This window comes from Sycon ciliatum, chromosome 4 (genome assembly GCF_964019385.1).
Source record: "Sycon ciliatum chromosome 4, ocSycCili1.1, whole genome shotgun sequence".
NCBI classification, from domain to species: domain Eukaryota; kingdom Metazoa; phylum Porifera; class Calcarea; order Leucosolenida; family Sycettidae; genus Sycon; species Sycon ciliatum.
In genome coordinates, this window is record NC_088646.1 from 36,219,105 (window position 1) to 36,242,015 (window position 22,911).

General features: G+C 47.9%; 2 protein-coding genes and 1 non-coding gene across 3 annotated transcripts in view; 1 reads left to right on the plus strand and 2 right to left on the minus strand.

Annotated features, from left to right (window-relative positions):
- Positions 1-11,913, minus strand: part of LOC135813538 (latent-transforming growth factor beta-binding protein 4-like) — a 34,451-nt gene extending 22,538 nt beyond the window's left edge. Inside the window, exons 1-7 of the mRNA XM_065326629.1 lie at positions 11,895-11,913; positions 11,579-11,614; positions 8,903-8,938; positions 8,738-8,773; positions 8,055-8,234; positions 7,723-7,845; positions 2,356-2,406 (exon numbers count right to left, since the gene is read on the minus strand). Of these exons, the coding sequence (XP_065182701.1) occupies positions 2,356-2,406; positions 7,723-7,845; positions 8,055-8,234; positions 8,738-8,773; positions 8,903-8,938; positions 11,579-11,614; positions 11,895-11,913 (481 nt within the window). The remainder of the gene's footprint in view (positions 1-2,355; positions 2,407-7,722; positions 7,846-8,054; positions 8,235-8,737; positions 8,774-8,902; positions 8,939-11,578; positions 11,615-11,894) is intronic.
- Positions 11,914-13,541: 1,628 nt separating this feature from the next.
- Positions 13,542-22,574, minus strand: LOC135815951 (sortilin-related receptor-like). Its single transcript, XM_065329304.1, has 6 exons — positions 22,513-22,574; positions 21,339-21,461; positions 15,587-15,763; positions 15,047-15,193; positions 14,073-14,108; positions 13,542-13,630 (listed from the first exon to the last, which is right to left on the minus strand). The coding sequence occupies exons 1-6, from the start codon at positions 22,550-22,552 to the stop codon at positions 13,542-13,544; spliced, it is 612 nt and encodes a 203-aa protein (XP_065185376.1). The 5' UTR covers positions 22,553-22,574.
- On the plus strand, positions 20,386-20,467 carry Trnas-aga (transfer RNA serine (anticodon AGA)). Its single transcript has one exon. It is a non-coding gene; the product is annotated as a tRNA-Ser (tRNA).
- Positions 22,575-22,911: the final 337 nt, after the last annotated feature.

Below are 22,911 nucleotides of genomic sequence, written 5' to 3' on the forward strand. Positions count from 1 at the left end.
TTGACCTCTGGGCCTCCCAGGCCCTCCGTTCTTCGCAGTCTGCTTTCAAGTGACCAGGCTTGTCGCAGAAGAAACAAGTGAGGCCAGGCCGCACGCCACTTGTACCCCCCGCCGCTGAGCTCCTCCAAGCACCGCGATCGTAGCCAGACTTCGCCTCCGGGCAGTTTCGCCGCACGTGGCCAAGCTTATTGCAACGGAAGCAAAGCACATTCCGCGTACCAGAGCCTGCCGGCCCGGGGCCACTCGCGCCACTTGCAGCTGAAACAACATCATCCTCAGTTCCAGTTTGCTGCAATGCTCGAACCAACTGCAGGCACAACGATACGTCGTCGCCTTTTCCAACCAGAGCAAGGCGCACTTGCTGCGCCATGGATGAAGGTAAGCCGTTCAGGATTTGCTCTACGAGCCGCTGTCTGCATCCGCGCCTCTTCCAAGGCCTGCCACCGCTGCTAGCCTCCGAAGGTCGGCAATGTACCCATCTGGGGATTCATCCAGCTGCAAGCGGCGCGCAACAAACAGCTTGTATGCCTGCGACTTCGTGAGGCAAAACGCTTCTTTCATTCTTTTCTCTACTTTGTCCGGTTTCTTTTGGTCCGCGTCGTCCATGGCGTTGTAAACCATAAACGCATCGCCGTCCAAGTAGAGCGGAAGCTGCGCCATCTTCTTGTCGTCTGAGTCCCACTTCTGGTTTGTGGCCAAGAACGCGAACTTGGCCCAAAACACCTCCCAGCTGTCGCCCTTCCCTCTGTAGGGGCGCAAGAACCCTTCAATCTTCGCCGCCATACTCCTCACCGGACTTCTCTCTAGGAAAACCCACAGCAGTACGTTCTGCCTATCCCGGGTTTCGGCACCAAGAGCTGAAGGGGAAAGACCATCAGACTCTTCTACGGCACGTACACGCACGCACACCGCACAATCTCAGGACCTGGTGTTTCTTGTACTGGTTCTAGGAAGTAGTGAAACTCACTGACCTAGATTATTATTGAAGACTATTCTAAATACACTGTGAGGTATACCAGTTGCGCAGCAAAAGCCCGCACTATTAGAGTAGTCCAACCAGCTGAACACAGCAGCATGAGAAATTACATGACTAGGTAAACACTAGGATCTGACCAGTATGATCAACAATGTAGTTAACAATGATGAGAGTGTGCTCTTAACGTAATTGAGCGGCCCAGATGTTCCAATCAATTATTTCTAACATGCTATCCTTGCAACCCAATCTACTTATCTATCATGAACAATGTAATACTTGTACCACAAAGCAATACCGTGCACTAGACTCTAAATACATGACACCACAGTCATCAGTATTAAACCAATGCATGCAAGCAAGATCAGCAGTTATCCTTCAGTCCGTAAGGCCACCCTTTGTTAATTCATTGTTTAACGTCCTTTTTTTCGCGAAAAGGTACGCGGGAGGGCGGAAAAAAAACAAAAGCCCATTCCAAAAACTGGAAACCCCAATCAAACATTTTGACCAGTAAAGCATGTGATATATGCAATATTTCTGGGTCTAACGGCACTTGCAGGCATAGAACAACACTCTTTGATGGTACATTGGAGCACATGCCTGATGAATCCAACAAAACAGGTGCATGGAGTTAGCATGTCATGAATTCATTACATCTGGATTTTTACTAGGACACACACCGTACGATATTTAAAAGCCAACAAAAAAAGAAAAAGAACACAAGACAAAGGCATGCCCGGGAGGCAAGATTATAAGTTTAAGGTCATGATCGGCACACTGTGAAACTACACAATCATGTATTTACAACTTCGCATATTATTGGTACTACTACTTTCTTGTTTTTTTTCCGGTCGGAGGCAAAAAGGTACGCGGGCGCGGACGTTAAACAACGAAAAAAGAAAGGGTGGCCTAAGGGTACATCACGAGTAGATATCAATTCCTCCATACAGTCGTTTTGATCGCATAGATGTCATCAATGAAGGTTATCGCATTCGGCCTGACATTCTGAATGGCACTCTTTCATAATCATTACAGAAACACACGTGCACATACCATGCCCATACATCATACAGTAACACATGCATCACACATATCATCACCGCCTGCCATTGCTCAGTACCACCACTAGATGAGGCTGCCTCGGCCTCCCGGCTGCCTCCCATGTCTCCACCACCACCACTACCACCACCACCACCACCACCACCACCACCACCACCACCACCACCACAACCACCACCAGCACCACCAGCACCAGCACCACCAGCACCACCAGCACCACCAGCACCAGCAGCAGCACCACCAGCACCAGCAGCACCAGCGCCATCACGGTTACTTTACCCCAATAGAAGAGAATTCCCGGCTATGACATACACAGTACATACCATTAACGCTCTTGTCAGATCTTGGCCTAACACCGGTTAGTGAGGTGGGAACTGAGCAAGGCCAAGAAAACAAAACACACCCAGAGAGCGTCCACGGTCTACATGTACATGTATAGGCCAACATAAACACTGTCCGCACTGGCAGGGCACATGGTGTGCTGGCAAGATCTAAGCCAGCTTAGGCACATGGTGTGCTGGCAAGATCTAAGCCAGCTTAGGTACATGATGTACTGGCAAGATCTAAGCCAGCTTAGGCACATGGTGTACTGGCAAGATCTAAGCCAGCTTAGCCCGTGCTTCACACAACCGGACATGTCCATGCGCGTGCATGCGGACCCACACGCATGAACGAGCACACACAGAATAGTCTGGTTGAGTTAAATTGGATAGGTGGAGTGCTGGATTCGAACAACTGGTGCAATGTCACGTGACTCGGCAAATGAGTCGCAACGCGAAAAGACTCTGCTGAGTCGCGAACAGGCAATGACTCTGCAACTGAGTCGCAAGCAAGCAAACAGGGCAAACCAGTTGTGAGCGAACATCCGCACTCCCCAATGTTTTATTTTACTTGTATGTTTTTTTTCGTTTTTTTTAAAGAATTGAATATGGCAAGTTACAGCGGATGCAAGTGCAGACCACATAGGCTGCAGACAATATAGCAACATGTTAACGTAGAGCAACAGCTATAGGGTGGGTGTTGGTGGGGAAGAAAAAGCAAGGAGCAAAACTGTGAAAGCCAGGCAACAGCAGCGAACTCTACTTTCACAAAGGCAACACTCAAAGCAAGGCACGTGGGAAAAGTTTGGAGCGGAAGAAATACGAGGTGTGAGCTGCAACCTCTCTTGGCGCGGTTTCGGAGCTGCGCTGTAGATTACTGATTAGCTACGTGAATCTGCGTGATTGATTAGTGTAATCAAGCTGCCAGCTGGCAGGTGTTCATGCGGCGCTAACACGCTCTAGCCACTGGCTAGTGCGCCATTAGCCCGTGCTTCACACAACCGGACATGTCCATGCGCGTGCATGCGGACCCACACGCATGAACGAGCACACACAGAATAGTCTGGTTGAGTTAAATTGGATAGGTGGAGTGCTGGATTCGAACAACTGGTGCAATGTCACGTGACTCGGCAAATGAGTCGCAACGCGAAAAGACTCTGCTGAGTCACGAACAGGCAATGACTCTGCAACTGAGTCGCAAGCAAGCAAACAGGGCAAACCAGTTGTGAGCGAACATCTGCGAATCCAGCACACCACGTAAATATTCAGAATTGCTAGGCCAAAATTCAGACCAAATGGCTAACCTTTGCAAGCTGTGACGACACACTGTACTTAAGGGATGCTGGCATACGCATGTACCGCAAACATACATCACTCTTCCAGCGTCCAGCGGCGCGGATCAGAGAGTCGGCCACACCGGCCATTGCGGCTGTCGTAGCAGCACCAATGCGGAACGAGTGCCCGGAATACAGGTGCAGGTTTGGCACGCCAGATGCTGCCAGCAATGAACGTACAGTGGTGGTAAATGCCGTACGAGTAAGCTTCTGTCCATCTGAGAGCACAAACAGTGGCCCAGTGGATGGATGATGGCGGGTAGTGAGCAGGTATGCTGTCATCGCTGCTACGGGGCAGTACGGTTCCGTGGCTCGGCCAACGAACACTGTGACCCCACTGCCCAGTGGATCTGTTTTTGACTTTGGCAGGAACAGCTGCATGTTGCCGTCTGCGAGTCGAGCATCAGTCCTCCGGGTCTCCCCTGTTAACTCGGAACAGCGAAGGAAGCCGTAAAATGCAAGCAGCATACATGCTTGGTACAGCAGACGGTCATGTCGGTTGAGTAGTTCCGTCAACTGGCACGCATCCACTATTTTGCGGAGCACAGGCATGGTAATAGGAAGGCGAGGTGTGATAACAGCTGTGCCATGGCACCGTCCAATGCCCTTTACTACTCGTTTCAGCAGCCAGGCATCTTCCAGCGGATCACCCAAGCCTTGTTCAATTTGGGCGTTGCGCACCGCACTGAGGTACACAGAGATAGTACATGGTCTTACTGAGCGAGCGAGGAATGCGGCAAAGCAACTTAGCTGATAGTCAGTAGCTGGGAAGGGTTTCCAGAGGCACAACTGGCAGTAAGCACTATATCTGCTCTCACCGGTCGAATAAGTGCGCCGTGTGTTCGGGGCAGTGGCGCATGCAGCGTAGTAGCTTACTTCCCCATGTACTGGGGCCATATCACGTTGTCCGGCAGGTTCTTGGCGCTGGGAGCGAGCCGCCGAAATGCCTGCATAGAGAAGCGTGACAGAGAATCAGCAATCAGGTTCTTGTTCCCTGCAATATGGATGGCCGAAATGGTAAAGTTATGTTTGGCGCAGACAAAGAAAAGTCCGCGGAGTAGTTGCATCACTGGGGCTGATTTGCTACTGCCCGACTTTACACAGTCCACGACTGCAGCATTGTCGCAGTGAATAAGGATACGGAGCTTTGCCCAAGCATGGCCCCAAGTGGCGCAAGCGACTAGCAGGGCATACAGCTCCTTCCAAGTGATGTCTCTCTCCACTTCTTCTCGGGTCCAAGCGCCGTTGATCCACCGGCCGTTGTTGTAGGCTCCCCAGCCACGTGAACCGCTTGCGTCTGTATAGAGTTGTAGATCTGGCGATGGAGTCCAGTTGGGGTGCACTTGAAGAAGAACGATTTACCGTTCCAGTGTTGCAGCAGGTGCTGCCACCACCTGATATCTTCCATAGCATCAGAGTCCAGTACTATCTTGTAGTGGGGCTCTTGATACCTGCTGCACACCGACCAGAGCCGTCGAAGAAATGTGCGCCCTGGGGTGACCACCCGTGCTGCAAAGGAGAGCTTCCCCAAAAGGGACTCGAGGCTGCGCTGAGAAATAGAGTTACGCTGGAGGGTGGCAGTAAGCAGAGATCTGAGCTCAGTCAGTTTGTCGGATGGGGCTTGCTTGGAAACGCAGTCCAACTCTATTCCAAGAAATGTAAGACACTGAGCAGGGCCTTCTATCTTGTCTGGGGCCAGGGGTACGCCTAAGAGCATGAATGCGCGGAGCAAGATAGCCAGCTGGCGGTTAGCAACAGAAAGACTAGAAACGGCGTTCAGAAAGTCATCTAAGTAATGCAAAAGATCACTTATGGAGAAATGATGCTTTATGATCCATTCAATAGCATCAGCAACGGTGTTGAAAATGAAGGGACTAGAGCGCAAACCAAAAGGGAGCACTTGTTCATAATAGTAACGGCCTTGCCAAAAAATACCAAGCAGCGGGAAATCTTCGATGCGTACTGGGATCTGCCTGAAGGCGCTCTTGACATCCAGTTTTGACAGGTAAACTGGAGGAAGAAAAAGCAAGGAGCAAAACTGTGAAAGCCAGGCAACAGCAGCGAACTCTACTTTCACAAAGGCAACACTCAAAGCAAGGCACGTGGGAAAAGTTTGGAGCGGAAGAAATACGAGGTGTGAGCTGCAACCTTTCTTGGCGCGGTTTCGGAGCTGCGCTGTAGATTACTGATTAGCTACGTGAATCTGCGTGATTGATTAGTGTAATCAAGCTGCCAGCTGGCAGGTGTTCATGCGGCGCTAACACGCTCTAGCCACTGGCTAGTGCGCCATTAGGCACATGATCAACTGATCACACAATGACAAGGTGCAGAATTCACAGCAAAAGATAGCACTCTTGGCAACAACTAAAATGGGGCCTCTGGCTGCACTCAGGCGACCCTCAGTTTGTCTGTCACGTGTCCGAACACCGCATCTTCTACCAAGGTCAACAGGTCGCCTCACTTGCTATTTCTAAGGTGCGGTACATGCAGGGTGTATTCCGGGGAACCCCCATGCATGGCGGCTTCTTGTGTTTTACTGTCACTATTCATGAGGAAATGGGCTTTCAACTTCTTATATAACTGTGTCAGTTAGTGCTTTCTACCTTCTCCACTATCAGATGTGGACAAAAGGAAAGAAACATTGTAAATAGAAAGGCGGCAAGGAGACAACCATTTAAATGCAATAAAAATAATTATTTATGCCATTATGTCCGCACATACACTAAGCAACGAAACAAGGTTTGTATCCAGAACAGTTGCAAAGTGTGTAAATAAACAAAAGTTAGGATCAGACATTGAACAGTGTAAAAAGACTACAAGATAGAGCACGGGAAATGTGATGATGTGGCTGTTGGTGAAAGCCGTCAACCGGGACGGTTTCATAGTCATTGGGTAGTACGAGCATAAACAAGCTCATTTTGCTCAACTGCTGCGTATACTCTAGTGGCCGTGGCACATGCAGTGGCTCTGGGTCACACAAGTGCCGCCACACCTTTTTTTTTAAGAAAGACGTCCACAAACACCTTACCCGCCAACATACATGTGGGCTGTTGCAGTGTTGGCTACAGAGTTCTACGACTGATCTCAAAGGTACTTTACCTCTAGATTGTGGCATTGGTCATGGATTGGCTTTCTTCTTGTTCGGCTGTGCTGGTGACTGCTGATTGTGCTTCGGTCTCTGCGGTGATGATGCCGGTCTTGCTATGCCGCGTGGATACTCCCTACTCAATCTACCTCTGGTGTGGCCATCGAGCTATGAAGCCGAGACCTCTGGTCGGCTGAGCTTAATGATATGCCGTCCTACCGGTAGGACCCAAGAAATCACGCTGCAAAAGTGCTTTTGGTTCAGAAATTTTCTTGAAACAATTGTTGAGATGAGGTCTTTGTAAGGCAAAGTAATGATGCAAAATGCAAGGCTATGTCCAGTGCATTGCATATTTGCACTTTTATCAATTATCAAAATGACCACACATACTACTGTTCGGAGGGCTAGCAACTCTATCCAAAGTGATTTTTGACCATGGCACATCAATCGTGGTTAGGTCCTATTGTTTATATTAGCCTGCCAAGGCAGTGGAATGTATAATTCCATACTCCGTTTCCATGGTTACCATGTGCTGTATCCATGAAATTTCGTAGTATGCCTTGTGCGATCACATCTAAATTAATTTTGTCGACTCCTTCATTAGCCCCTTAGCAACAGTTTAGGGTCAAGTTTTAGGTCAATGTTGGAATAGAGGCCATGCAGCATGTCTGTGTATGATGGTCTTACCGGTAGGTCCTACCGGTCGGACCGAAGTCTATGCAAGCTATCATTAATGGGCCGGGCCCCACCACCACACTCCATTATTCACCCTGGTGTCTGGAGATATGTCGATTTTGTAGAAAAAAAGAAAAAAATCTGTGCGAGTGAGTAGGTTAGGTTTGTGTTTATGGTGGTGTACAGCTTTCAAAATAATCTAGTGTTTCGTGTCCAAGGGTGCTTTGGCTAGATTTAAAGTTTCCTATAACCTCTATGATTATGCTAGAATCGTACCTGCACAAGGTGTTCCTGCAAAACCAGGCTTGCAAACACATTGATATGATCCAGGTGTATTGTTGCATTGTCCATTAACGCCGTTCTTGCAAATGCCTTTATCAACTGTACATTCATCGATATCTGTCATGTGAATCAACAAAAACAACATTGTTTGCACTCTCAATCCCACAACATCATGCGAAAGTATGTCTTTTTGCCAAGCAGACTCGCCAGATATATGCTCAAGCAACCTACGGGGGGGGGGGGGGGGGGAGGGGCGCCACTACGAGCAAGACAAAGAACCCTGACCCAGGCAGCACCAGCCTTTACCACAGGTAGTGTTCACTTACCGTGACACGTGGGTTTCGGATGTGACCATTGCTTATTGTCCAGACACTGTGCTGCCGCAATACCAGCGGGATGATCCACCATCACACACCCTGCATTGCAACTGTACACAATGAAATCTTCAAACTGCACTGTGTAACTTCCATTGGCAGGGGGGCCAGGATCTTCGCAACTCTTAACAACTGTACACAAATGGCATGCGGCAGAAAACATCAAACCAAATGAATGGACCTTTTTTTAACAAACATAGGATGTTGCTGCTGCAGAGATGGATAGGGCAGTCAGTTCCACTCATCATACACAGTCTTAATTGAAACACCATGCTGGAGGTGGGATATCTCTCTCAAGCCCATGAACACATGCCCTCCCTTACAAACCATTGGGAAAGTGTCTGCTCCCCGCACCGGAGCTCGCGCTTTCCCTATGTAATCATTGTTAAAATCCCTACCACAATCTCTTATAAACCAGAGCAATTGGTTTGATCCTTTCAAACATGACCAAATGCCGTGGGGATTCGCAACTAAAAATCCAAAACTGAATCCAAATTGAGCCTTAAATTGGCCTACACTGGGTTTGAAAGTTCTGAGCTGAATGAATACTGAGTTTGGATGTACTGTAGCTGTGCTATGGTCGGTATGACCACTTTGAGCAAATCTAGTCAGAAAACTTGGAAGGGAACACTTACCATTCTTGTCACCAGAAATGGGAACCGAAGCAGGATCTGAGCAAGACAATAACGAACAAAACAACAGAGTATGTTGAAGATGAATAAATGTACTGTACTGTACCACACATGCACAATTCCAGAGTTTCAGCAAGCCTTTTAATGAAAAACCGACACTTGACTTACGAGTGTTGTCAGCAGTAGCAGTTTGCGGGGTGCTATCTGTGCAAGACCATGAAAACAAACAGTGCAATATGCTACGCTTCAACACACGTGGGCACATGTGAATTCCATTATTGCAATCGTCATGACTGCGAATTACCTAGCCCTGTGGGATCTTGACTCAATGCAATCTAAGGGAAATGGGAAAAGGGATGCAAAAAAAGAATGCAAGTATGATGCAGAATGAAATCAGCCAAAAAGTGCTTTTGAAAACTGCAAATTCTCTTTTCACCACATCAAAGCACAGTTGTACTCACAGGGCCGTAGCAGGCGGTCCGGCAGGTCCGGCAGGTGCCGGACCAATATTCAGCCACAAAAAAAAAGAAAAAAAAGAAAAAAACAGGAACTCACACATGTGAGCAGCTCAGGATGTCCACCCATTGTTGTGAACCCTCTGGTTCTCTAAAGTGTCAGGAACGAACGACCCCACACGGCACGAGGATAACTATTTATTCTCAACAGTATAGTTCACTTCCATCGACTAATAATAATGAACAATGAATGAAATGAATAACTAACACTAAAACCACCAGGTAGTTATAGCGTGAAAATGACAGCGTATATGGGAAAAGCATACACATACAACATACAACTACAGCGCACACAGCAAACCGCACATAGCGCCTGTAGCGTATACCACGTCGTAAACATCAGCGGTACGGCGAAGTCGGGATACAACTGCATTGAAACGAACACAATGTCACAAGCGAGAAGGCCTTTCACTCTCGAGAACTTGTGGTTTCACAACATTCTCCCCACCAAAGGGCTTCTCACCGCCGTACAACAACTCACAAGTCAAATGATTTGGGGCTTACTACACGTCATCTGCTGCTGCGGTGGTGGCCATGGTAGAATATCACTAATGCCCACCACTTCGGCCAACTCGATTTCGCGAAGCTTGCCGCTGTGGGCTGTCGCACACGACACTGTCATCGATCCACTTCGACATGGGGCGGACGCTGGACCAGACAACACACAACCTATTATTTCACCAAGCTCGCCGATGTGGGCTACCACACACGACACGGTCACAAGTACACTGCTTCGACCCGGGGCGGGCGCGGAACCCGAGGACACACATGCGATCTCTGTGGTCCACACAGTCTCGCCGTTGACCTCTTCCGTGCTAACCAGTATCGCCCTTCTCATTTCCTTATCCGCTTCGCCTTGCGCTTCTAAGTCTTGCACTTCTACGTCTTGCGCTTCTACGTCTTGCGCTTCTACGTCTTGCGCTTCTACGTCTTGCGCCTCTACGCCTTGCGCCTCTACATCTTGCGCCTCTAAGTCCTTCGGCCGAGACTCCAGCTGCTTCTGAGCGTCTCCGACCGATGTCGCTATGCACTGCACCGACGCAGTGGGCCTTGGATCTGATCCTCCCACTGGCTTCGAATACTCCTCTGACCGCTGCTTGTCTGTAAGCAAAGTCTTCCACGCCTTTTTTTTCACGCCCCTCATATGTACTGCTGGCGATGCGGTCGTTCATCGTCTTGAGCTTTTCGTCAAACTCTGTGCGGAGCGCACCCTCTTGCCGTCTAGCACTGCGCTCTTCAAACTCCTCGCTCTGTCAGAGCCTCTTCTCCACGTATTCTCTCAACCTATCGCCTTCAAATCCATACCGAATTCCGCTAGCGATAAAGCTGGCTTCAATGATCCATAGTTCCTGTGCCATGCTCGCTTCGTATCCTGGCGTGGTCGCCAAATGTTTTGAACCCTCTGGTTCTCTAAAGTGTCAGGAACGAACGACCCCACACGGCACGAGGACAACTATTTATTCTCAACAGTATAGTTCACTTCCATCGACTAATAATAATGACCAATGAATGAAATGAATAACTAACACTAAAACCACCAGGTAGTTATAGCGTGAAAATGACAGCGTATATGGGAAAAGCATACACATACAACATACAACTACAGCGCACACAGCAAACCGCACATAGCGCCTGTAGCGTATACCACGTCGTAAACATCAGCGGTACGGCGGAGTCGGGATACAACTGCATTGAAACGAACACAATGTCGCAAGCGAGAAGGCCTTTCACTCTCGAGAACTTGTGGTTTCGCAACACCCATGATGTGTATAATAGGTAGAAGTAGTGAGGTATAAGTAGAGGTAGTACATGGCAATAGCAAGAGTATAATTATAACTCTTGGTAATGGCGAATACCATGTCATGTGCATAGAACTATGTGGGTGTTGGCCTGTACTGTATGACCTCCTGCCATTCCTCCATTGCAATGGCCTTTCTCCTCCTCCAAAGGTCCATTTAGCTCTTTTATCACATGCATTTAGATACTGTTGCTATGCCTTCATAGGCTGCAACAAGTTCTGTTTGGATGGACACAACATGCTGATGCCCTTTTTCCTGATATGACTCATGCAGAACATCCTTCTTCCTTTTCTCGCCCTGTGTCACTCGAAGACATAGCGTGTGTGTTTCTGAACATTCAAGTGATGCTAACGCGGATCCCGTGAATATTATTATAGTCACTCTGCATGGCCACGATTACATGTACATACACGGGGGGGGGGGGGGGGGGAAGGAGGGAACATCGAGGTCGGATCTTGCCGGACCAACCAAAATGGGGCTGCTACAGGCCTGACTCATCACGTAGAAGTCTGCTTCAAAGGACCACTTACCACTTGTGCCATTAACGATAGAAACAGGGGTGGGACCTGAGCAAGACCATAAATAAACAACACAATCATACAGAGCATATTTGTAGAACAAATTGGAGGCTGATCCAAATTTGAGTACAGTGTATGTATGCATCAATACAATCCACTCCAGTATAGAAAATAACAACAATTTTTGAACGGAACATTTTTGTTTCCTTCTCTTTTAATTAATGGGTTGATGCGGGGAATAAGAAAAAGTGTCAAAGACAGCAACTACTAGTATGAAGCGAACGATTGAGGCACTCGGTGCATTCACAGAATATTACGAATGTCTTACGTGACGTATGCGTCGCCATGGCTGCTTATCTGTGCCACCAGTGCAGTTCGCCACACCATCAAATTCTTGTAAGGAAAAATACTGCTATTCACGAGGGTTTATAGCAAAACCAGTTTAAAAAGAAGTCGCACCAAAGCATATTTCTGCAAAGAAACACTAACCACTCGTGTCATCTGTGACGGGAAATAAAGGGAGATCTGTGAGTAAGACGATGAAAGCAAACAAACAGAGTAGAGGCGAAAGTGAGTTTCAGCCACCATCCATGGGACCGGCCTATCACAGGCTTTTCTATGTCCATTTTAACCGCTGGTTGTCTTTGAAACCAATAATAACCATTACAGATTCTGCATGCATAGACTATTGGTTAAATAGACAAGATGGTTGCTCCAACCAGGCAGTCGCTTGAACAGGTTTGAAAGCGTGCAGACCAGAAACTTTTGCAAATGGGCCAATCTGGTCAGATCTGTACAACATATTCATGATCAATGTGACATACATCCGGTCACAAACACTACTGAAACACTGATTAAAAACAAGAGGACCATAAACAAGGAGGTATGTTTGGTAAAGATGACAAGAGAAAGAGATCTGAGTTGACAGCATGAATGCAGAAAGCACAGGATTTTATTCTCCCGGACGACTTTCCCTTTCCCAGCAGAAGAGGTCGCTCTGCCTTCAGCTGTTGTTACCTGCTGGTGGTTACCATGATAACATGTGAGTTTAGAAGATCGAGTTGGGTTGCAGGTTACTATGGCGACATTGCTGACCATGCATGGACACTTTGCCGGAAAAGGTTTTGGTGGGAGTTTCAAGGTTAGGGTTATGGTAAGACTATGGTTGGGGCCAGTTAGAGAGTTAAGCAACCAGTCATGAGTTCCCTCGCTTCAGTTAGTTCAATTCGGAATATAGGATGAAAAGAGACACCATTCGACTCAGGGACCAGAACCAGGAAACACATAACTAGTTTAAAAGTTGACATAAGAATGCTAGCCGCAGCTTTATGTATGGAGGGGGGGGGGGGGGAGTCTATTTCTCACACTACTACAAGTTGCAACAAAAGTGCAGACAATTGTATGCACAGACTCTCCAAGGCATAGCTTACTGCACAGTGAGTTCTGTTCATCTGAGCTGTCTCCACAGTCGTCTACATCATTGCATTCACTCGCTGCACTAATACATCGGCCATTCTGGCATCTGAAGCCGTTGCAGATAGGTACAGCTGTTGTGCTAGGCGGTGTCGTGGTCCGGACTGTAACATTACAACAGTAGGGATGAGAGAGAGAGAGAGAGAGAGAGAGAGAGAAGGGATATTGTAAAATATTGTTCACGGGTTCGCGTTAACTCATCCGTAGGGAAGCCACCACCTTCTGCGGATCAAGGCGCAGATGCAGCTCCTAAAGCGATGGGAGGCGAGTAGATCAGACCCACCACAAAGTGTTCAAAGACCGAAATATCAATTTGCTGCATCCATGTCTCCCTCGTGACAGGCCACGAGTTCCCAATTAACTGTGGGTCGCAGCACGGCTGGAAGAAATCCTTCCGCTTCCAAGCAAGGAAAAGGATGCAAAAAAAAAGAATGCAAGTATGCGGCAGAATGAAATCAACCAAAAAGTACTTGCGAACACTGCAAATTCTCTTTTCACCACATCAAAGCACAGTTGTGCTCATCACATAGAAGTCTGCTTCAAAGGACCACTTACCACTTGTGCCACTAACGATAGAAACAGGGGTGGGATCTGAGCAAGACCATAAATAAACAACACAATCATACAGAGCATATTTGTAGAACAAATTGGAGGCTGATCCAAATTTGAGTACAGTGTATGTATGCATCAATACAATCCACACCAGTCTAGAAAATAACAACAATTTTTGAACGGAACATTTTTGTTTCCTTCTCTTTTAATTAATGGGTTGATGCGGGGAATAAGAAAAAAGTATCAAAGACAGCAACTGCAAGTATGAAGCGAACGAATAAGGCACTCGGTGCAGTCACAGAATATTACGAATGTCTTACGTGACGTATGCGTCGCCATGGCTACTTATCTGTGTCACCAGTGCAGTTCGCCACACCATCAAATTCTTGTGAGGAAAAACACTGCTATTCAATTGGGTTTATAGCACAACCAGTTTAAAAAGAAGTCGCACAAAAGCAAATTTCTACAAAGAAACACTAACCACTCGTGTCATCTGTAACGGGAAATAAAGGGAGATCTGTGAGCAAGACGATGAAAGCAAACAAACAGAGTTGAGGCGAAAGTGAGTTTCAGCCACCATCTATGTGACTGGCCTATCACAGACTTTTTTATGTCCATTTCAAGGATCACCTGTGTTTGGCTTTTTAAACCGCTGGCTGTCTTTGAAACCAATATAACCATTACAGATTCTGCATGCATAGACTATTGATTAAATAGACAAGATGGTTGCTCCAACCAGGCGGTCGCTTGAACAGGTTTGAAAGCGTGCAGACCAGAAACTTTTGCAAATGGGCCAATCTGGTCAGATCTGTACAACATATTCATGATCAATGTGACATACATCCGGTCACAATCACTACTGAAACACTGATCAAAAAAGGAAAAGAAACATGAAACAAGGCAGGTATGTTCGGTAAAGATGACAAGAGGAAGAGATCTGAGTTGACAGCATGAATACAGAAAGCACAGGATTTTATTCTCCCGGACGACTTTCCCTTTCCCAGCAGAAGAGGTTGCTCTGCCTTCAGCTGTTGTTACCTGCTGGTGGTTACCATGGTAACATGTGAGTTTAGAAGATCGAGTTGTGTTGCAGGTTACTATGGCGACATTCCTAACTATGCATGGGCACTTTGAAAAGGTTGTGGTGGGAGTTTCAAGGTTAGGGTTATGGTAAGACTATGGTTGGGGCCAGTTAGAGAGTTAAGCAACCAGTCATGAGCTCCCTTGCTTCCGTAAGTTCAATTTGGAATACAGTATAGGGCGAAAGGAGACACCATTCGACTCAGCAACCAGAACCAGGAAACACATAACTTAGTTTAAAAGTTGACATAAGAATGCTAGCTGCAGTTTTATGTATATGGGGGGGGGGGGGGGAGAGTCTATTTCTCATACTACTGCAAGTTACAACAAAAGTGCAGACAATTGTATGAACAGACTCTCCAAGGCATAGCTTACTGCACAGTGAGTTCAGTTCATCTGAGCTGTCTCCACAGTCGTCTACATTATTGCATTCACTCGCTGCACTAAGACATCGACCATTCTGGCATCTGAAGCCATTGCAGATAGGCGCAGCTGTTGTGCTTGGTGGTGTCGTGGTCCGGACTGTAACATTACACCAGTAAGGACAAGAGAGAGAGAGAGAGAGAGAGAGAGAGAGAGAGAGAGAGAGGGAGAGAGAAAGAGAGAGAGAGAGAAAGAGAGAAAGAGAGAGTGTGTGTGTGTGTGAGAGAGAGAGAGAGAACGACTAAGTCGGGTAGCATGTGGACAAGGCCTTTCCAAGCCTAATTTTAATAATGATATGAGGCTGGGCTCAGACCGTGACCAGTTAGATGGGCTAAGGACCTATCTTACATGAATAGACAAGACTTGACACAGCACACTGAGGGCTGTACAAGAGAGACTGCTCTGCAACACACTCACTAGATTCTACCACCACTATCACCATGGTAACAATACTGCTGGCGGTGCATTTACAGAATATCACGGACGTCTTACGTGAACTATTGCACAGCCATGGCAGCTCGTCTGTGCCATCAGTGCAGTCCACCACACCATCACATTCTTGTGAGGGAAAGACACAGTTATTGAATAGGCCGATATCGCGCTTTGCACATCGGAAGTTCCGCGGAAGATAGCAGTACAAGTGCCCTGTGTTCCCCTCAGGGCCATGAACTGCAGGACACACACACACACACACACACACACACACACACACACACACACACACACACACACACACACACACACACACACACACACACATGCACACACATTTTACGTGCATAAACTATAAGGCCGCATATTTTTATTTCTATGTTTCTCGTCACGCGAAAATCTAAAACCGTATGCGAGAGGTGGAAAAAATAATAAATGACCAAAAAATAAAAAGTCTACTAGACCTTTGGTCATACTAAATGTTCGGTTAACGTAGGAGTTAACCGTTGTTAACAGTCACGTACCATTGCTTCGCTGTTGGCCTTTATAACGGGTTGCATAACCCTCCTTACGCGTGTGCACGATCTTGCTCTCTCAACATACTGCTGTGTATCATAGACATCACATGCCCACGCTCTGCGCATGCGCAGATTTCCTGTGCGCACAACAGAGCTAGCTGTCTTTCCAGTTTCCTTGCCTGCAGTCAGCTTTCAAATTCTGAGGTCCAGTCAGCTTTCAAATTCTGAATTTGAGTTTGCCTCCGTCCTGCTTCAGAGTGTCAGTCCTAGTTCTGCCGATTCGCTGCCGTCTTGCCGTCTTTAGTATTCGCTTTCCTTGTTCTCTCTCAGCTCAGTCCCGTCAGACTACGTGTCTTCAGCGGCCAGAGATTATTTGAGTATTATATTCTCACGATGGCTCGTTTCTCGACCAGACAAAAGACGCCATCGGCCAGAGTGGCAGCTCAACCTTCGGATACAGGACGTAATGTGCGTGTGCGGCGAAATCCTGTTCGTCTTCAACTGCCCAGAACTCCGATACCTCCCCACTCGGATTCTGTTGTCTCCGACGTTGCGCCGTCAGTTTCTTCTGCCGCCGCCTTGAATGTGGCCCCTGATCCTGGGGCGGCAACTCAAACTTCGGCTGCAGGCAGTAATGCGCGTGCGAGGCCAACTCCTGTTCGTCGTCAACCAACCTGGACTCCATTATCTTCCTCCACGGCCTCTGTTGCCTCCGACGTTGCGCCGTCAGCTTCTTCTGCCGCCGCCTTGAGTGTGGCCCCTGATGTACTTGCTTCGGCTGTTTCTCAGGCCGTCGGCCAGGTCCTCAAGCCCCTGATGGAGCGAGTAGAGCAGTTGGAACCTGCTGCAGCCGTCGTACCACCTGTCAACTCCAGCTCCATTCATGCATTGGGCCACCAGCCGGGTGCTCGTTCGTCGCTCTCTGTACCTGATAAACTCCGTGGGCGAATTGAACGCGGCGAGTTTATTGATTTCAACGACCTCCTCCCGGAACAGCTGGGTGTGGAGCCCGATGTGGTCCAGCTAGCTGTGGGGGCCAACCGCTCTGTCCAACTTGTACAGAAGCCAACTCAGGCCCAGCGCCGCCATGTCCACGATGTAGCGTCATTGCTCGACGCATTTACTGTCTACACGAGAGTAATTGTCGCGGCGGCTCCAGATAGGGCAAATGATTTGCTGGCATATCAGGCCACTATTCTGGATGCAAATAACTCGTATCACGTGGACGCATGGCTAAGTTATGACAGGCGTTTCCGGCGCGCCATAGCCTCCCAACCACTGTCGTACGATTGGGCTATCATCGACTCTAATTTGTGGCAGTCGTCATTCACCAGCCGTGGTCGCCCGCCATGTTCGCGCTGTTCTCTGGTGCACCCAGTGGCTCAGGCCCGGTGTCCCTTTAGACCAGGGCCTCCATCCGACGGCGCTGGGAGTGGAGGTCCGCCGCAGTCCAGCGCGCCAACCCATCTTGGGAAACCTTTCTGCCGCAACTTCAACAGGGACCAGTGCAACAACTCATTCTGCGATCGTGCCCATGTGTGCCTTCAATACCGCGGGAAGCCCCCAGAAGTCAAATGTGGCAGGGGACAGTCCGCCACCTCAGCGTCTGCTCCGTAAACATTCTGTGGAGACCCCCATCAATGTTATCAGATTAGCCGGGCTCCTTAACCGTCATTCTGATCACTCCTTCTCTCACTTTGTGTTGCATGGGTTGTGTCACGGTTTCCCGATAAGCCATTCTGCTGCTATATCTGGTGTACATAGTTCTCTCAATCACCTGTCGGCCATCCGTAATATGCAGTATGTTTCTTCCTATTTGACCGAGCAAGGGTTGCGTTCTCAAACGCGAACTCGCCTCACTCCTGGGCCACCTCTCGTTCGCTTCCAGAGCAATTCCGGCCGCCCGTACATTCTTACGCCGCCTGTATGACCTCAACAAGGCCACATCTGAGATGTCATCTCACCGAATGCTGCACCTCTCAGCCTCAGCCAAGGGCGACCTGAGGTGGTGGCACCAGACTCTGTCAACATGGAACGGAAAGTCATTTTTCCTGCTGGAGAAGTGGATGCCGAGCGCTGACCTCCAGTTGCGAGCCGACGCAAGTGGCACCATCGGATTTGGAGCCTTCTTCAATGGTCGCTGGTTCAGAGGTGACTGGTCCCCGCAGCAACTGGAACTAAGCATTACCTACAAGGAGCTCTTCGCCATTGTCGCGGGCTGCGCCACATGGGGGATTGAGTGGCTGCGGCTGCGTGTGGAGTTTCAGAGCGACAACCAAGTTGTCGTGGAGTGCCTGAAGACGGGCACGAGCCGGTCTCCTGCAGTCATGGCACTCATCTGCACCCTGTACTCAATCTGTGTGAAACACAATTTCCTGATCCTAACACCGCACTGCCAGGAATTTCTAATACCATCGCTGATGCCCTGTCCTGGAACAAGATGGATGCCTTCAGGACCTTTGCTCCTACAGCTGCGAAGCGGCCTGACACCATGGTCCAGCCGATCACTGAGTAAGTGCAAAGACATTCACTTAGGATGCAGAAAGCGTTCTCTGTCGATCCTACTCCACAATATCAGTCTGTCTTTATGCCTCTAGAACAACGCTCTTGTGCAATACATACTTACCATCTATATTGGTTGTTATCACCCGCTATCTCCTCTGACCCTAATGGGAATGTCGGCATGGGCACTCCTCCGTAACTGGCCTCTCGCGCACTACTATTAAACTCGCATGGGTCATAAACCGCTCCTGCTCAACGCAGGCCGACTCACCAACTCGCATGGGTCACAAACCGCTCCTGCTCAGTGCAGGCCGACCCACTTGGTCAGATACAGCTCCTGCCCTCGGCAGGCCGACCACACGATTCGTTAACGCGCACTCAATTGAGGCCAGCTACTCTGCCCGACATTCCCATTCTTCCAAACTCTCTCTCTTGTCTTTTGGTGTGTCGCGTCCTGCACGCGTCTGTGTCTACTCTATACTCTAGCATGGGGAGTAGAATGTTAAGCTTTCTTTACGCTGTCCGTCCATTTGACAGCTGGTCGTCCTCTCTTCCTTGTTGCCGGCACCACGCAATCCACCAGATCGTTCAGTCCAGGCTACATTTTCTTGCGGTATGTCCACAATGCCGGAGTCTCCTGCTGTAGATTCTATCCGCTAACACTGGTCTCTCCATGCCCAATTCCTCCAGGATATCCTTGTTTGTTCTCTTTTCAATCCATTTTACTCTCAGTAGCCGCCGATAACACCACATTTAAAACGCCTGCACAATGTATTCCTCTCTCTTTGTTAGTGCCCATGCCTCCGAGCCGTAACTGGCAATGGTTGCCTGCAGCAGTCATAACTTCATGCCTTTCGATATTTTTTGTATTTCCAAGTGGGTATCAGCCTGCTAACGGTCTGTCTTGCCAGGGTCAAACGACGTCTCAGCTCTGCTGTTGTCCTGCTGGAGATGTCGAACTGTGCTCCCAGGTATGTGAAGCTTTCCACTGCCTCAACCACTCAGCCTTCCCCATTGCAGGTGAAAGGATCTCCCGTATCATCATTGACCACCATAATCTTTGTCTTTTTCACGTTCAACATCAAGCCGACCAATAGTCAATACACCGTGTAAAATAGCATCCAAAGTAATTTTGGTAAGCAACTACAAAAATGTAGTAGACCTACAATGTAGACCTACGTGGTAGGAGCTTCTGTTCTGTGCATGTGCAGCTAGTTTGCGCAAGAAAAACTGCCGACCTCGCATCATGAACAGTGCCGCGCAGGCCAGCATATGCTGGTACATGGTCCCCACAATGCTGCACGGTTTTTTCTTCTTCTTTTTTTCTTCCAAACTGCTGAATCGTATGCGTGCGGGTAACGAGAAACATAGAAATAAAAACGTGTGGCCTAATGAGAATTGTTCGCTTTTTCGGTGCACATTCCTGCACGTAGTCACATACCTGTATAGCATGACCAACATCATGCTAGTAATACACGTATCAATGTACAATTACATGTCGCTTCTCCGACAGTTACACATAGTTATCCGGCAAGATGGCTATCCAACAGTGTGTACTGGCAGCTCATACACTGTATAGAAACAGTTTTAATTCAAGCATATGTGGACAGTGCGCATCATGAATGTCCTACAGATGCTGAAATCACACTTGGTTGATAAAACCAGTGATTTCTTTGTACACCCTATAAAGAAAGTTCTTTACTATCTGCACGTGGTCTACATGCTTGTCATTCTGACATACTAATTTGAGTAGCCCCACATTGTGTGGTTGTGTGGCTACCGGACTAGACACTCTGGCTATGTTTGGTCAAGGGGTGCTTTTCGTTACAAGGTGTGCAAGCAGTGGTGGCCGAGTGGTTAAGGCGATTGACTAGAAATCAATTGGGCTCTGCCCGCACAGGTTCGAATCCTGTTCACTGCGGTTGAATTTGTCTTTTTCTTCTTTTCCAAGCAATAATTCTAAATTTTTAATTTTTGTTTTGTCTTTTAATACGGTGCAAAGTGCTGCGTCTACGTCCATGGTCGGTTGTCATGGTGATCCATGTGCGGGGTGAAAACGGGAGCAGAGGAAACGGGAAACGTAGACGTGGGGGGGGGGGGGGGGGTGGGTATACAACTACCGTATTTCCACAAATAGTAGGCCGGTCTACTATTTTTTCAACCTCGTCCTAACCCGGCCTTATAATCGAGGACGGTCTTGTATTCGAGGACGGTCTTTTATTCTTTCAACCCAGTTTGACCCCGTTCTTCTATTTCTCGCCACACAGTTTTACCCCCATTCTTCTATTTTTTCCCACAGTTTGAGCATGGTCTTCTATTTTTAACACAAGAACAAAGACTCATTTAGTAGGCCCGGTCTTCTAATCGGAGACGGTCTTTTATTTTTTCAATCGCCCCCTGCCCCGGCCTTGTATACGAGGAAGGCGTTGTACACGAGGACGGCCTTTTATTTGCGGAAATACGGTATTCTGAACTAAAACGGGTGAATGTGCGTATCTCTTCCAGTCTTTTTCCCGAGCGACCTTGCACGTGCATTTTCATTTTCATAATTTCTCCAAGAACGTGACCGCGTGTACGGGTCAAGAACTGTGCCTGTGTGATGATGCGACCACCCATTTTGGATTTTCACCGTTGACGTAGACGTAAACGGGAGTCAGAGAACGTAGTGTGATGGCGGCCTTACCGCATAAAACGAACATTTCACAGGTTGAGTGAGGGATACCCTCCCCCCCCCTCCCATCAATAGATCAAGCTTAAGTTACTACAAAAATAGATCAATAGATCAAGCTTACTACAAAAGTCCTCGTCAACGCCATTGTCACAATCCACCACATCATTACACCAGTTCTTTTCGTGAACGCATTGTCCTGGGTGAGTTTGGCTTTGTCCACACTTCAGCAAGTCTGCGGTGCAGTCTAGACACAGTGCAAAGAGCACAGCACACAATGGTCACACATATGCACCCCTTTAATGTGGCTCACACCAACATCAAAAACTGGTCCTTTGAGCATCCTCTTGCACGGGGCATGCCCCTTGCATTGAGTGGTAAAATACCTACTCCTTTGTCAGAATACACGCAGAACTATCCCGCATACACAGTCCGTGCGCCAAGGGGTACTCAAGGGCTGATTTTATTTGCAACCGCGGGAAACGAAGTCACCAAGACGCCTTCATTTGAGGCTTTTGGAATTGGAGAATTTATTGAATTTAGGTATGGCTCTCGTCCCTTCTAGAGAACTAACCAAGACCCTGTGGGGGCAGAAGGAGACTTCTTTGGCTCCGTGAATACACTAGCTATGCGGTGGTCTAGTTAGTTTGAGTGTGTGGTTCGTATTCAAAGTGTTCCAAGCCGCAGTTCACTCGAAGGTCATCGTGGATACGTCTGCACTTGAAAATCAAGGCTGGAAAGGACTGCCTGGTGTGTCCGAACGGTATGTTTTGCACTGAAGGCATTTTCTGTATTTTTTTTCTTTTTTTTTTCTACAAAATCCACATATCTCCAGACACTGGGGTGAATGATGGAGTATGAATTGTTGAAAGTGTCTACTTGTTCGAAATGCAAAAGAGATGGTCGTAGATCCTTGGCCCACAACACCCCACTAAATAAACTATGACCTGTCGTGAAATTATGTGAAATTGATCAACACAATCATCCACAAATTTTCCCATGCCAAAGTACTGCAAATGCAAATAATGGCATCCCTTTACCTAGGTCATGTTTGTAGGGCCTTATGCCACATCTTTGCATGATTTCCTCATGCAAATCGTGTGCCTAGCTTCGAAAACACATTGCGCTAAGGGCCGAATATATACCTGTGAATCAGAACAACAGCACTCACTATTGCTTTCATGAGTGGTAATGGTCAGCTGAAAGGAAACTTCTATCCATCAACTCATAAGTAAAGTAATGACTAATCTCCTTGCTGCGCATGTGGTTCCTTCGTATTTACATGTACCGTAACGTACCGCCAGAGCGCCCCACCATCTCGTCCTTGCGTGGTCGCATTGTGGAGGTGGTCTCCTGTCTGTAGGTTATACGACGCGAACTTTGTACACATATTATTGCACGTTCTGCAGACAATCCGTACTGTTTTTACCTCTCGTCTTGATTCACCATTCCACAAACGTAACGTCGTTACTTTATTATTAGAAGACTGTATTATTACTCTTTCATTCTCATGCCAAACAGCTAACTCCTACCAAACAAGAATGACCAAAAACTAGTGACCTGCACCACCCAAGCAGGAACCTAAAACTCTCTCACACACCAAGGAAAACAAGCCCCCTCTACGCCTACGGATCACGGACTACAATCCCGATCCTAGCGTAGCGGCAAATGATACATACTAGTACAAGTAGATGACA

Bases quoted from the DNA above. Each gene is read 5' to 3' on its own strand.
- LOC135815951 (XM_065329304.1), bottom strand. From the start codon at position 22,552: ATGCGACCACGCAAGGACGAGATGGTGGGGCGCTCTGGCG. The intron at 21,462-22,512 runs GTACGTTACGGT...CACTGTGTCTAG, and splicing joins GATGGTGGGGCGCTCTGGCG to ACTGCACCGCAGACTTGCTG. The intron at 14,109-15,046 runs GTAAGCTATGCC...TCTTGCTCACAG, and splicing joins TGAACTGAACTCACTGTGCA to ATCTCCCTTTATTTCCCGTT.